Source organism: Tursiops truncatus, chromosome 12 (assembly GCF_011762595.2).
Source record: "Tursiops truncatus isolate mTurTru1 chromosome 12, mTurTru1.mat.Y, whole genome shotgun sequence".
Classification (NCBI taxonomy): domain Eukaryota; kingdom Metazoa; phylum Chordata; class Mammalia; order Artiodactyla; family Delphinidae; genus Tursiops; species Tursiops truncatus.
In genome coordinates this window covers 68,715,653-68,731,539 of record NC_047045.1, presented here as the reverse complement: position 1 = coordinate 68,731,539, position 15,887 = coordinate 68,715,653, and the positions used below count along the sequence as shown (strand labels likewise).

Sequence of the window (15,887 nt, the reverse complement as noted above, 5' to 3'; positions counted from 1 at the left end):
CTTCTTAGATCCATGGGGTATTTAGAAATGATTTATTTCCAAATATTCAGGAGTTTTCCAGCTATATTTTCATCATTAATTTCTAATTTAATTCTGTTGTGATCAAATAACATAGTCTGTATGATTTCAGTCCTTTTAGATTTATTAAGACCCACTTTGTGGTCCTGCACGTGGCCTATCTTGATTGAACGTTACATGTGTACTTGATAACAATTATACTCTGCTGTTGCTGTGTATCACACTATAGCTATAGATGTTAATTGGGTCAAAATGTTACAAGCATTTCAGACTGATAGGTCTTCTTGATGAATATATCTTTTTAATTATTATCTCTGTTAATAATACTTGCCCTGAAGTTTACTTTTCCTGATATTAGTATTAGCTACTCCAGTTTTATGATTATTATTTGAATGCATATCTATCTTTTCCTGTGCTTAACATGTCAATCTACAATTGTTCAGACACTGCTGGTACTTCTCTTTTTATCCAGAGGAAAAGCACAAATCATAAGTGTACGGCTCCATGAAATGCTCACAAACTGTGCACACCCGTGAAACCAGCCCAGATCAAGACACAGAGAGTTCCCACCAATCCCCCTTGAGTTGCCTCCTAGTTGTCCCCACCCCTCCAAGTAAAATGACCTCCTGACTTCTAATCTCAGAGACTGAAACCTGAAGCTTCTAAAAAATTGAGTTTCTGATATTTATAAATAAGGAAGTCTGCATTCCTGCCATCCTTTGAGAAATCAGATCCAGCAACCTTGGGTGTGCGTTCCTTTGAGGCAGCTGTGTGCTGAGGCAGGAGCAGCTGTCCCTTAGGGAGGGTGTAGCCTCTCTAGGCCCACCTGGCTCACCTCATTTTGTCACCTGCCTGGCTTGCTTATTTGTGTCTTTATATTTAAGGTGTGTTTCTGTGGAAAGCATATAATTGGACCTTGCTTTATTATTCAGTGTGACAATCTCTGCACTTTATCCTAAGTGTTTAGGTCATTTATATGCAATTGTCCATATGGTTAGGTTTAAATCTATCATCTTGCTATTTGTTTTTATCCTACCAGGTCTTTGTTCTTTTTTCCTCTTTTCCTGTCTTTTTTTAGATTGAATTTTTTTCCATTTTATCTCCAGTCTATGTATTGTCTTATTAGCTATACATCAATATTTTTGAATGTTTACTCTAGGGCTTATTAATAGGGATCTTTATGATATAATACTCTATCTTCAAACAATGCTATACCTATTCATGTATACCATAAGAACCTTTCAACAATATACATTCATTTTCCTCACTCAACCTTATCCTATTATTTTCATACATATCACTTCCAAATGTTATAATACCCATGTTATTACGTACACTTTAAAAAGTCATTTATAACCCTCAGCTAACATTATACTCAATGGAAAGCAAGACAAGGATGTCTGCTTTCACCAGTGCTATTTAACATGATATTGGAAGTTCTAGCCAGAAGGTTTAGACACAAAAAAGAAATAAAAGGCATACAAATAGGAGAGGAATAGGTAAAATTATCTCTGTTCACAAATGACATAATCAAATATGTAGAAAACCCTAAAGATTCCACACCAGAAACCAACTGTTAGAGCTAATAAGCAAAATTCAGCAAAATTGCAGGACAAAATCAACTCACAAAAATTGCCTGTACGTCTATACACTAACAATCTGAAAAGAAAGTCAACAATTCCATTTACAATAACATCAAAAGAATAAAGTACTTAGAAATAAATTTAACCAAAGAGGCAAAAGACTCATACACTGAAAACTACAAAGCACTGCTGAAAGAAATTAAAGAGGACGTAAGTGAATGGAAAGACATTCCATGTTCACGGACTAGAAGACAATATTGTTAAGATGACAACTACGCCCAAAGTGATGTACAGATTTAATGCAATCCCTATCAAAACTCAATGGCATTTTCAGAAATAGAAAAATAAACCCATCCTAAAAATTCATATGGAATCTCAAAGTTTCTAAATAGCCAAAATAATCTTAAAATACTCTCCACTTCCTGATTTCAAAACATACTACAAAGCTATAGTAATCAAAACAGTGTGGTACTGGTATAAAGATAGACATATAGAAAAATGGAATAGAATAAAGAGCCTAGAAATAAGCCTTCATATATATATAGTCAATTGACTTTTGATAAGTGTGCCAAGACCTTTCAATGGGGAAGGTACAGTCTTTTCAACAAATAGTGCTGAGAAAGGTACCACATGTAAAACTAGATATCCAACTTCCAATGATCTTACTTTATACCACATTCAAAAATTACTTGGATCAAAGATCTAAATATAAGAGCTAAAACTATAAAAACTGTTAGAATAAAAAACACAGGGGAGAGACTTCAAGATACTGGAGTATTTGACATCAAAAGCTAGGCAACAAACAAAAAAATAGGTAAATTGGACTTCATCAAATTACTTTTGGGCATCAAAGGTACCATCAAGAGAGTGAAAAGACAGTCCACAGAATGAGAGAAAATATCTGAAAATCCTATACCTGATAAGGGATTCGTGTTAACATTAATCTAATCATGCCTCTGGACCTAATTTCTAATTTACAAAAAAACAGGGGATGGAGAAACAAGTTAAATGTTAATTAATATGACTTAAAAAGCAGACAAATCCAGAACATGAGACATTCTAAAAGATAAGTGGCCTGGCAGGGGTATTGTGCAGGATTAAAAGGGACTAAAGAGACAACAAAAGACAATGCATGAACCTTGACTGAATCCTGGATTGTGGCTGAGTGGTGAGGAGAGAGCTTCAAAAGACATTCTTAAGATAACTGGGAAAATATGACTTCATATATTTAGTGTGATAATAGTATTGTGGTTATGCAGAAAAATGTACTTAAGAAATGCATGGTGAAATAGTTATGGGTAAAGTGTGATGATGTTTAAAACTTACTTTTAAATATTTATGCCCCCTCACAAAAAAAAGAGAAAGAGATAAAAAATATGACAATAATGTCCAAATTGTCAAATTTAAGTGGAAGGTATATGAGTGATCATTGTACTATTCCTTCCTCTTTTCTGTGTATTTGAAAATGTTCAAAATAAAAAGCTGAGGGTAAAAAAGCTGTGGGCCACTAACTGTACAACTTGAAATGGTTAAAATGGTGATTTTATATTTTTATCTCAAAAAATTAAAACAGTGGTGGGTATTTGATGCTATGGAGCTATTACAGAACTGCTTAAACTGCTCTGCCCAGCTCCGTTCTCATAAACCAGGATGTGAGGGGCATCCCCTGGAGTTCTGTAATGCCATGACACTGGGTACAGTGGTGCACTCATGTTGAGGTAGTTAGAAGGAAACACAGAATCTTTACACAGAATTGAAAAAAATAGGATAATATAAATTTTATGATAAATTTACTTTTATATAATTTAATTACTATTGTTAATTTTAGAGTTTATAGGAGGAAGGCATAATGACTAGGCCAAAAATCAAGCATAGCCTCAATTGGTTAAGAGTAAAATGTCAAAAGCAAACCAAACTGGACACACACCTAGGTTGATGGACGGAGGGGGTGGAGGTGGGAGAGGCTGGCCTTCTTTAATGGCTAGTGTACACTGCTTTGCTGATCGAATCGCAGTAATGAAGTCTTCACGTTTCTGTCTCCAGTTAGATTTTCTCATGGATTGAGGCTATAAAAAAATAAAACGTATACTAACCTAGACTATGTATCTCACCATTATAATTTTTTTTAAAGCTAGGATTTGAACTTACAAGAAACAGAACTGTGAAATTTGGAGAAAAAAGAGAATTTGTTTTCCAAAGGTACCAAAAGAGGTTTGGAAAATACAGTAATAAAATTTGCAAGTCACAATAGTGAGGGAAAACACAAAATAACAATCAGGAAAACAAAGAAATTACAAAACTTTAAAGGAAGACTTAAATGTAAGATTAAAAATGACTGTCTTCCAAGTTAATTGCTGAATTTAATGCTACTCTAATGAAAATATAAACGAGATTTTTTTGCCACATCTGGAAAGTATCTGAAATACATTTGGAAATCTAAGTGAGCATGATTAAAAAGAAAACAGTAAAGGTGGATTATACTTACATGACATTACACTGCATTATCAAGCAAAAATGAAACCAGAGAGCCAGAAAAAGGCTTTAATGTACTGAAGGAGATAATCAAGAACAGCAAGGAAGATATCGATAGTACCTTGGATTGAGGAGCCTTCCACACAGTGGGAATGTCAGTGCCCTGTAATCTTTGTTTTAAGGAATTGAAAGGTTTACGCTTTTTGTTGAACAGTTTTCTACGTATTGGTCCATGCCTTTCCTAGAAAAGAAGGAGTGGGGATTAAAATTTTTAACATGTACAATCACAAAGTTCGTAATGCCTCAGTGTACTCAAGCAGCCCCTGCTGCAGTGACTGGGTTGCACCTTCAGAGCCAAGTTCATTCTCTAACTCTCAAATCACAGCAGAGCAAATCCATCTGGCTCTCTTCACCCATGTTACACATAACGAGATATTGTGTTTGGGCAAGGTCAATAAAAGGCCTCTTCAGCTAAAGAAACTTACTTAAAATTTGGTCTTACATATTTAACTCTATCACTTGGGCTCAATGAATAGTTCCAAGCATTAAATAATGTTGAAAAGGCAAACTTTCTAGTTTAAGTTGAAATAAATTATTTCTGATATTCGGCTAGGTACTCACTGAAGCCAAGGAACTTTTCTTATTTCTTCTATTCTGTTTCCTGCCTTCACTGCTCTTAAATTCCAAAAGCACGTCATCCAGGAATTGAGTCCCAATAACCTTAACATTGTTTTCCCATCATTTTGAAGGAACTCTTTGCATACAGCAAGGGGAAACTTAGCTTCTTACCAGTGGAACCTTCTCAGAAAAGCTCTTCTTACCACTCAACATTTCAAAATTGAGTTTAACTGGGTTACTTTTCTACACACAGCAAATCAAACCACTTAACTCCTGAAAAGGAGTGGAGAGGTTTCAAAGAAATATTTGAGAACATCTGCAAGAAACAACTGGGACAACCATACCACGAATGAAAAATACACCAATTCCATTTAAGTTATGAAGACATTTTCCCTTAGTGTGTCCAAACATTTCACATTCATGAAGTCATTTATTTTAGAGCAAATCTAAGCTTATAATATTAAATTTTAAAATATTACAATACTTATAAGACAATCGGCAGAGAAAACTACTCCAGGCAGTAGACCTGTAAGTACTCAGCATTTCTGGTAAAAAAAAAAAACCAGGGAGCCAGCATGCAGAGCTTTGCCTGTGTACCATTTTTATAAAGTCTGCACTGCACCACTATGGGATTATGCCAGGATCTTTGCCTTCCACTCTTAAGCCCTCTTCCTTGGTGGTCATGTAGCTCACAACAGCTATCACTTAGACAGTTGCTTTGTCCAGACCCAAAAAATACAGGCTCCATGAAAAATCACTGCACCTGGCTACGAACAAGCCATACCACTTTAAACTGAAGGAGAGAGAGAGAGAGCAGACCACTTGATCAAATGCTCTTTGTAGCCTAGAAATGGGTCAGTGAAGTAAAACTCAAGAGGACCCAAGAATACTTGGCATTTAGTGATCCCTCTTCAAACGGTACCTTCTAGGTCTCAAATCCATTCTCATGGGGTGCAGTCCTGGGTTAGCAAAGGCAGCTCCCTAGTGGATTGTTGGGATACAACAGGCCCTGTGAGTTCCCCTTCTAGATCCAGCAAACTCTAGCTGCGGTTAACTAGAACAGATATTTCACTTTTAAATTCCCCACAGAAATAAAACCTACAACCTCATTTGGTAGTCTTTTGCCCCAAATGCAGTCAGGTTTATAGTCCAAATTCTTTAAGTTCAAAACAAGTCTCTTTGACCTAAATGTCCCAACAGTTCATTATCATCTTAGATTTTTGTTTTAAATCGTTTTTCTTGGGAACTCCTTCATAATATGGGGGGCCTACTACCTGTCTGTTTCCCTAATTTTGAAATAAATCAAGCTTTTATTCAACTTTATAGGCATCAATCCGGGGACCTGACATGCAGTTAGCTTGAATCTAATTAACAATTAGGTCTTGGAACAAGCCTTACATCCATTTTGTTCAAATTACATAAAACCCCTGAAACTAGAGAGTTCTGTCTTTATACGTGGCAAAGCAGGAAACAGAGGGAGGTTAAAGGACTTGTCAGAATTAGTGACAAATTTGAGGCTAAAAGCCAAGTTTCCAGATGCTCCAAATTCAATGTTCATTCCTCTTGACTAGCTAATTTCCCTGGTGCTTTGGCCTTAAAATTTGAATTTTTGATGCTTATAGAAAAGGCGAAAGAGCCAAAACCTCTCAAGAGACAATCAGCTGTGCCAAGATACTTTCATCTGGCTTCCTTTTAGTAAGAGGACCATGTTTAATAAGTTCCCTTTTGAATGGGGCAGCACTGATCTGCTTAAGTGTCCTCTGGGCCTGCCAGCCATAGGTTATGTACTTTTCTCCCCTTGCTTTCCCTCCACATCTGTCTTTAATCTTTGCCACTGTGGCCTCCTCACTGACTTGACAGTTCATTTAACTCCAATGAAACACATCTACAAAATGTCTTTATGTTTACCAGAACATCTGCTGCAAAGCATCTTCCACAGACTTCACAGGGAAATAATTCCTGATTGCCATCTGTATAGGATCCAAGAGCACATTATGTTAATTTCACAGAATTGCCTGCCCGAGAAGAAATGATTAACTGGAGGAGACCTCAATAGCTTGATATCCTCACTCTCTTTTCCCCTCTCCAACTACTTCCTTCTATTAGGAAGATCCTTTGTAAAACTCACCCGTTTTCCTCTCCTAACCTAGACTTCTCACTTCACTGAACAGATAAAGTCCATATGCTTCAGGCAACTAGAGTATAATTATTTAATATTTAATATATTCTTAAACTAACTGCCTGATAGCTTAGCTTTAGACATAAGTACAAAGTTGATACCCTAGTATGAAGTCATAAATAATCCAATGGTAACATCCTTTAAGACTGCTACTAGAATGTAAGGCCATGTATGTGCTAAATGAAGGCATGCCATTTTATCATGGACAGTATGAAAAGGGTTGCCTAGTCATTGAATTTACGGTAAACTTTCCTGAGAATGGCTTTCTCTCTCTTGATAAATCTCTTTGCCGGAAAAACTCCTACCTGAGAGGAAGGAAGTAGAAGAGGATGAAAGGGACCAAGTAGAATTGGTGGGCTTTGCTCCAAATCAGGAAAGACAGAGCCAATACAATGGAGAAGCACATGAGGATGATGAACACCATCCCAAGGGTGGTGCTTAGTGCAGGATCTCTTTATGGGGCCTGTGAAGAACATTCACTGCTGATGTTTTATATGCAGTAGAGAATGAGTGAAGGCCTACAATCATAATATGCTCACTACTTGCTATTGCCTTTTTTAAAATATTCAATTATTGTAGTGTTTTCCAAGTTAAATGAAGAATAAACTCAAATTAAAAAAAAAAACTGACTGACTGTGCCCACTATATCCCAATGCCTCAAAGTACCTGACCCACAGTAAGGTTCTCAATAATTACTTGTTACATGTATGGGTCAAACAAGAATTGAGTTTCTACCATAGGACCAATCATTCAATAAATAATTAAACGCCTGCCATATGTAACTCTGTGGGAATACTGAGAGAAACCATACATGGGTCCAGCATAGAAAAGGCAAGTATGTCCATAAATTACTTTAAATGAAGTTAGAAAAGCAAATCATTGTGGAATTCTGAAAAATAAAAGTTTTGTTTCATATTACTGCCTTTCAGTCCATCTGGAGTTGAGTATATAAGATTAAAAAAGCAGTTTGATCATGCAGAAGATTTTGTATTAGACTAGCCATTTGGGCTCTATTCTACAAACAAGGCGAGCAATCAAGGACACTGAGTAGGAAGAACCTGAAGAGAGCTGTGGAAGATTTATGTGACAAAGCTGAGGAGGGATGAATGGATGGTGGTGAGGATGGAAAGTGGGATATTAGTTAAAAGGCAGAAGATGTAGGCCTGAAATGGAAAGGAAAGAGGAAATGGGAGAAACTGTGGTCAAAGAATCAATAAGATGACTAGATGTGGGGGGAGTTGGGAGGTGACAGAGAGAAGAATGCTGAGGGACTGAGAAGACGGTAGAACTACGGATAGAAATAAAGAATTCGAAAAGAAGGGCCATCTTGTAAGAAAAATGACCTCAGCTTTGGAAATACTGAGTTTGAGATAGAGTCATCCAGCCAGCAGGATGGAAATGAGGGAGGTCAGGGCTAGAGACACAGATGTAGGCTTTGTTTGGAGAGTGATGTAAAGGCATGATATTGCCAGGGAAGAGGTCATGGAAAGAGAAGTACAGGGATGATCCCCAGGGAACTCCATATTTAAGGGCCAAGAAGATGATGATGATAAGCCAGAAGGAGAAGCAGGAGAGAACAGGGTCATGGAAACCATGGGAAGACGGTTTGAAAAAGGAAGGCCTGATTAACAGGAATCAGATGGTAGCTCATTACAGACACTGTTGATTTAAATGATTTCTTCTCACATCTGCCAGATGGTATTATATTTGCAGCACAGGTCATCCATTACAGCATACAGAAATACCACTCTTCCTCTCTGTTCTTCTGGCCTTCTAACTTTGTAAGAACTGGGTCTTAATTTTCTTTTTTTTTTTTTCCAGCAAGGATATCCCACCTCTCCACATACTTACTCATTAATAAAAGCTACTCATCCTAATTACAAAACTGCTACTTTTTTCTAAAATACTAATGAAGGATGATTTACTTTTATGACTATTACTGTAACATTTGTAGGGTGATTTCCTGTTCCCCAAACACTTTTCCTATGTAATCTCATTTAACTCCTCACAGCAATCCTATGAAATAGGGTTGATACTTTTTTTTTTAACAGATAAGAAAATGAAGGTTCAAGGTTAGGTGACTTCTTGCGGACAACAGGTAGTAAGTAGTAACAATGAGACTCAAACTTGAGTCTCTGTCTCTACAAGTATTAAGACTATTTACTCAATGATCACCATAAATAGAAAGACACTGTATCACTACTAACCTGCAAAGCAAATGGAAGCCCCTGGAGGATCAATGACCTTTGGTTTAAATCAGTGAGTTTTTAATTCAATGCGTTTGAAATAATGACAGATACAATAAGACTCAATTGAACACCTGCGATAGATGGACCACCACATTCTGAACCACATTCAACTTGGAAGCTTGACAGTGAGGAAGAAAGGGAACATGGAGAACCAAACACACAGATCAACAGAACCTTAAAAGAATCTTTTGAAACAACCAAGATGCCCTTCAATAGGTGAATGGTTAAACAAGCTGTGCTATATCCATACCCTGGAACACAGCTCAGCAATAGAAAGGAACACTACCAATACATGCCACAAACTGACTCAATCTCATTGCTGAGTGAAAAAAGTTAATCTCAAAAAGTCACAGTGTATGATTCCATTTGTAAAATATTCTCAAAATGACAAGTTTGAGGGGGAAAAGAGATTAGTGACTGCTAAGAGGTAGGGATGGTCAGGGAGGGAAGTGGCTGTGACTATACAGAGGTGGAATGAGGAAGACCTCTGGGTGACGGGACAGTTCTGTATCTTTACTGTGGTGGTGGTTATGCCTGTAATAACATGGTATGGAACTATAAACACTCCTTGTACCAATGCAAACTTTCTGGTATTTACACTGTACTGTAGTGAAGATGTAACTTGGGGGAAACTGGATAAAGAGTGCAGGAATCTCTCTGTAATATTTTGCAACTTTTCATGAATTATGTCAAAATTAAAAGTTTACATATCTAGGGGTTGGCAAATTGTGGCCAGTGGGCCCAATCAGAGGCTGCATGATCTTGTAAATAAAGTTGTAATGGTACACCGCCAGGCCCATTTGTTTGTTTATAAAATATCTACTGTCGTTTTCGTGCTACAACAGCAGAGTTGAGTAGTTTTAACAGAGACCTTATGACCTGCAAAGCCAAAAATTATACCTTCTGGCCTTTACGAAGTAGGTTGCCAATGAGTGAATGAGAATGTAGTAATTAAAAATGATTTGTGGGAGAATAACATGGAAAATTTTATTTACAAATAAAGACTGGAAGGTTATATATACATATATATGGTACACACACTACACATTTAATATATAGTAATTACCTCTGAGTGGTAAGAAAAAAGGTGACTATTTCTTTAGTTTCCTAAATTTTCCATTTTTCTATAAAGATTATGCATTGCTGTTAAAAAATAAAAGAATGACATTAAAAAAACCCTTTTGATAGAAAAGATTCTCAAACAATGTGTATTAACTTAGCTATTTCTAACTTTACTCTAATTGGAGTCTCAGTAGACTATTAAAGTGGCTATTGTTTTTATACATTGGTTCATAATCTTAAGACAATTTTTAAAATGAGGAAAGTGATCTGGAAGTGATCAACAGTTTTGTTTAGTATGTTAACAATGAAAAAATAAGCATTACAAAGATCTCAGTTCAAAAATTTTATAAGAAACCTGGAGAGGATTACGGCTGTAATGAAATTGGAAGAAATTCTACTTGAGACTAGACATTCTCTTTCTGAGCTGGAAGTTAAGAATGCTTTGTAGAGATACCTACCAATCCATATTTCCTTATAAAGGCATTACAGAGAACGAAAAAGGAAGACATTTTCTCATTTAGCTGTCAGTGAGTCAAGAAACTCTTTTTAAGTCCTTTGCAGTCCAGGACATGCAAATATTAGCAATATTGACATCTTCCAGGGCCTTATGGCAAAGGGGGTGGCATACTAGCTGAAACTTACTATCTCAGGAACATGACTTATAAAAAAAGGAACTGAGACTAATGAGTTAGGATGGCAAAGAGAACATTCCATCTTATTTTTGCTTTCCCCCAAAACACTACAGTAAAGGGATGTAGAAACATGGAGGACCAGGACAGGGAGGAAAGAGGACAAGAATAAAAAAACTGGAATCTGGAAAGCTGATGGACCATGGTAGCCAACCTGGAGGACATAAAACTACATCAAAATCCACTTCCCAGGCTGATGGTAGAAAAAACTGAGAACCTTCCAGATTTACACTGCAGAGTCCTTCAAATTCACAGAAACCCCTGGAGCAGCACATACCTCTGACACAGGGACAGGATACGTGAAGAGGAGGAAGAAGAGATTGCTAAAATATCAGGGAGAAAGTTTTCTAAAAAGAAGTGAAGATTCCTAGAACGCCCCCCTTCATCCCACAGCCCCTGGGTGATTGTCTTTCTCCAATTCTAGCAGAAGTCTACTCTCCAGAAAGGATGAGAGGAGGTCTGTGCATGAGTCAACATGAGGCACAGCTGAAGGCATGGGTAGGCAGATACAGATGTATATACACGTATACATGGTTGAGTCTCATTATTTGTGCTAGTTACATTCCATAAATCCCTGCAAGCACTAAATGAACAAATACTGACTCATTCATTATTCTCAAATAATGCACTATACAAATGGATTTGTATATCAACACACAATCTTGTTTTATGAATTTGTTTAAAGATACCTTATTTAAATATATACATTGTTGATTCAGTAATATTGAATTCACGGCCAACCACACTATAATGCATGCTTGCATGAAGATTATCTAATAGACATATTTTCTCCATAAGGCATATCACAGCCTTCCTGCACTTAGAAGCATTAGATAGCCCTTCAACACTATGCTTGGGAGCCTTTTAAACAGTGAAATCACCAAGAAAAAGTGCAAAATTATGAAAAGCATGGCACGAAGCAGACCATAAAAAGGACACTTGTTTATAGTAGGACAGCTGAAACAAGAAGGCAGAGCATCACCTTGCTCTACCTTAGCTGGGAACATGTGTGTTGGTTGACTCAACTTTTTAACGGGTATGTGTCATATCTGTGAATGGCCATGAAAGCACCATGAATATTGATTTAGGGTTACAAATTTTAGTGAGGAGGTGAATTTGCAAATAGAGATTCCATGATTAATGAGGATTAACTGTATATGTATACACATATATACATACACACACACAAAAGTGTGTGTATATGTATATAATCTAGTGATTAATCTCATGATCAGTGATGCTGGAAGCAGAGAATATCCCACACCCACCTTCCTCTACTTGGCTCACAGAATTCTGCCTGCCAGACCCTTACTCTCAAGGCAGAATGGAAGCTTCCCTGGGAATATAATCATTCCATGGAGAAAGAGCTAAAGATACCGACATTGGGAAGATTCCCAAACAGCTCACCCAGACCACCCTACAAAAAAGAAGCTCAAAATCAACCAATGTTACCCATCCAGAGTTCCTAGTGTTCTCGTCCTCCAATCTTAATCATGAACAAACAGACAGGAATTTCCAAAGATCTGAGGAAAATCTCTAGCATGTAAGCCCAAAGTAAACAAAAGAGAAATTTAAAGGAAAATTAAAGCTCTTAGAAATTAAAAACTCAACAGATAGAATTAGGGAAATCTCCCAGAAAGTAGAGTGAAATGGCATAGAAATGGAGAGAAACATAAGCAAATTAGGAGGTCCAGGAGATCCTACTCCAAATAGGAGTTCAGAAGACAAAAGGTGAAAATGCAAGGAAGAAAATAAAAATAATTTTAAACTATTTCCAGAAGTGAAAGGACATGAGCCTCCTATTTGAGAGGACACCCACACAAATGAAAATATGTCTAGAACAATAAATATCATTGTAAAATTTCAGAACACTGAAGACAGAGATCCTACTTAGAGGAAAAAAAAGTAACATACAAAGTATAAGGAGTGAGAATGGCTTCAGATTTACAAATAGTAAAAATGGAAATAAATGGGGAAAAATGCTCTAAACTTCTGAGGGAAAATTATTTACAACCCCCAGTTTTATACCCAGCCAAGCTATCAATCAAATATGGGGGTAGAACACATTTCCAGACGTGCAAGCTTTCAAAAAGTTTACATCCCATGTACTCTGTCTCAAGAATTACTGGAGGATATACTCCACAACAAGGTGAGTAAAAGATACAGCAAATAGCCATTCAGTAGAGGAGGGAGAGAAGGGGATTCCCAGGATAACAGCTGGGCACCAGAACTAGAGAAGCAACCAGTTCAGACTGGAGGAGTGGGACTAAAGACACAGACATGCTGAAGGCTGTCATAACCTAGATATTCACTGCCTTTGTAATCTGAGGATAGCATGTCCTATATATATCTGGCTCTCATTCTGTTCTATACTTGGCTTGCTTGACGAAATCCCAGCGAAGTGACTTCTCACCCTTCATACTCACATGTCTAGATAAGCTGAGGATACTCATTTCACTCCACAGGAAAGTTCTGCACTCATCTCTTCAGAGACAGAGAGAGGTCATAAGTATGGAAGCATAAAATATAAAATGAGCATACAATTGCTAAGCCTAGTTTGGCAGGAGATTCAGGATGCTTCAACTATGGTCACTTGTGTTCCCAGGACTCACTCATCACCTGGCTCACTGACATCACCACACATGGGGCTCTTGTAAACTCTAAGAGCTGAAGTCAGACTCAGAAACTATTCAGCTCATCTTCTCAAGGATGCCTTGATCAAACAGTAGCAATTACTTCCCTCATTGAGCTAGATTTGTGCTTCTCAGTTGCTCAAAACAAGATACTGTGGTTATAGGGATGCCATGCAGGTGATGATTAATATAAAAGTCCAGATAATTCATAAAAGTTACCCAAGGAAAGAAAAAACTGAATAAATTGAGGATTTATTCAAGCCACCTATAGGTGGCTTCTGTGTTCTACTTCTTAACTTGAATAACTTGTTCTACTTCTTAACTTGAATAGCGGGTATGTTTGTTTTATTATACATTCTCCATAAGGCCATTAGAAGTTTTACCTTCTTCTGACCTTTAACTGGAACAAACAAGCTGGATAAACATACTAATGTCAGCACACAGAAGCAACATAAAGGTACTGATAATCTAACAGTAAAGTTACAAGATAGCTAAAGTTCTGTCCTTCACCTGAGGTGATTTGATGACATCACAACGGAGATGTGGATACATCACTGGTAATAATCACAAATAGTAAGAACTTTTGATACTTAGTTTGACTTGTAAAATAAGTTCCAAAGTATCTGAAAAAGTGACTTTATACCAATCACAGACAGTGCTTAAACAAAATAGGTCCTTAAGATACAGCAGGCAAATTCTTCACGATTTTGCCAACTGTCTGGGATGCCTGAGGTCTTCCTTCTGGCTAACACTGAGGCTACGTCTTTTTGTTCCAAGTTTAAGCAATTCTTTTCTCCTCTAGCTTAAGCAATTCTTTTCTGAATTGTCTATCCCAACTATCCATTCATTTTTATATCTCTTAGTGACCATTTACCAAGTGTCAGGCTCTGTTCTAGACCCTGGGGATAAAGTAGTAAACAAAAATACCCTGCCCTCAGTTTGTTCTAGTGAGATGAGACTGAAAAAGAAGATAAGATCAGATGCCAGTAGATGTTAAGGAGAATATAAAGCAGGCAAGGAGCATAAGGAATGCAGAGGAGGGATGTTTGTGGTATTTTTAAATACACGGTCAGGGAAAAGTTTATAGGGGAGGTGACAATTGAGCACCATCCTTAAGGATGATTTATTTACAGCCAGAGCACTTCAGGGGGAACAGCAAGTACCAAGATCCTCATTTCAAGTGGTACTTATCACAGTGACTTGGCATTAGTTATATTTTGCTGCACACACCCTGCCTCCTCAGACAATGCAGTCCTTGAAGGCAAAACCCCCTTATTGCTTTGGTCACCTAACATTTAACATGGAGCTTATGTTAAGTTCCCAACCACTGTTTATATAACTGACATCGTAAATATTCCAAAATGTTATGAAATAATACAAAATATCATGTAAGAACTTTTTTCCAGAATAAAATCAAGATCTTTAAATTTGGAGGATAATCAGTCTAAATCACAATATGCTTCACCAAGACTAGTGGCTTAGAGGCACATTCTCTTAATTGCAAAACATACAATGTGTTAATTTAAACCATTTGGGTCAGGTGTGGTGAAATTAAAAGCTCCGAAGATGGAATCTGAAGAGCACCAAGTCAAAGTAACATTCTAGAGTCTTGCTAGTTCTAAGAACCTTCAAATGAGATGGCTACCAAAATAAATGGTCAATCTCTTTAGGATTTAGTACATTCCTGATACTAACATAAACCATCAACTGGCCCTTTGCTTCTGCAGGTTGGCATTTAAATACACACTCTCCAGTATTCTACTTCTGTAATGACAAGCTCTTCAGCCAAGTTTTTTCTATCAGTGTTGGTAGAGTACCTAATGCTATTGTTTTTCACAACTCTTTTAAAAATTCTACAATGATTAGATTTAGAACTGATAACGTATAGAACAAGATAACACCTCCCAGCTGAGGAAAAGCCATAATCAAATTATAGACGAAGACACTTTCTAATAACTTAGATATCAAATGCAGCTCACCTGCTAAGAATGGTTCTGCCTCAGCCATTCTGCACCCAACTCAGACCAACAGTGTCCACAGATTTTTTTTCAGAACAGTCCAGATAACAACATATTAGCCATGGACACATGAACATGGGTCACTAACAACTTGTCTGTTCCAAGAAAGTCACAGTTTACCAAATAATTAACAATTGTGATGTGTCATTGCTCGAACCTTGAAAAAGTTGAGAAGTTAAAAAATCTCATCAAAAAACAGGGAAAGTTTTCAACTATGTATTTTAATCAAGTATGAATGGTTCCAAGCATTAAATAACGTTGAAAAGACAAGCTTTCTAGTTTAAACTGAAGTCAATATTTCTGATGTTGAGCCAGGTACTCACTGAAGCCAAGGAAGTTTTCTTGATTGTTTCTTCTATTCTGTTT

The 15,887-nt window shown here is 37.0% G+C and overlaps 1 protein-coding gene across 4 annotated transcripts in view; it reads right to left on the bottom strand.

Moving 5' to 3' along the window:
* The window catches only part of ZC2HC1B (zinc finger C2HC-type containing 1B), a 45,134-nt gene extending 29,702 nt beyond the window's left edge, over positions 1-15,432 (bottom strand). For 2 of the 4 annotated variants that reach the window (XR_012324895.1, XM_073789695.1), the window contains exons 1-2: positions 4,195-10,178; positions 3,529-3,667 (exon numbers count right to left, since the gene is read on the bottom strand). Coding sequence is in view for 3 of the 4 variants with exons in the window: in XM_073789695.1 (XP_073645796.1) it covers positions 3,529-3,658 (130 nt within the window). In the remaining variant the exon portion in view is untranslated. Of the gene's footprint in view, positions 1-3,528; positions 3,668-4,194; positions 10,179-13,296 lie in introns of those variants that run through there. The other 2 variants (XM_073789694.1, XM_019951598.3) reach the window with 2 other exon arrangements.
* Between the last annotated feature and the right edge of the window lie 455 nt (positions 15,433-15,887).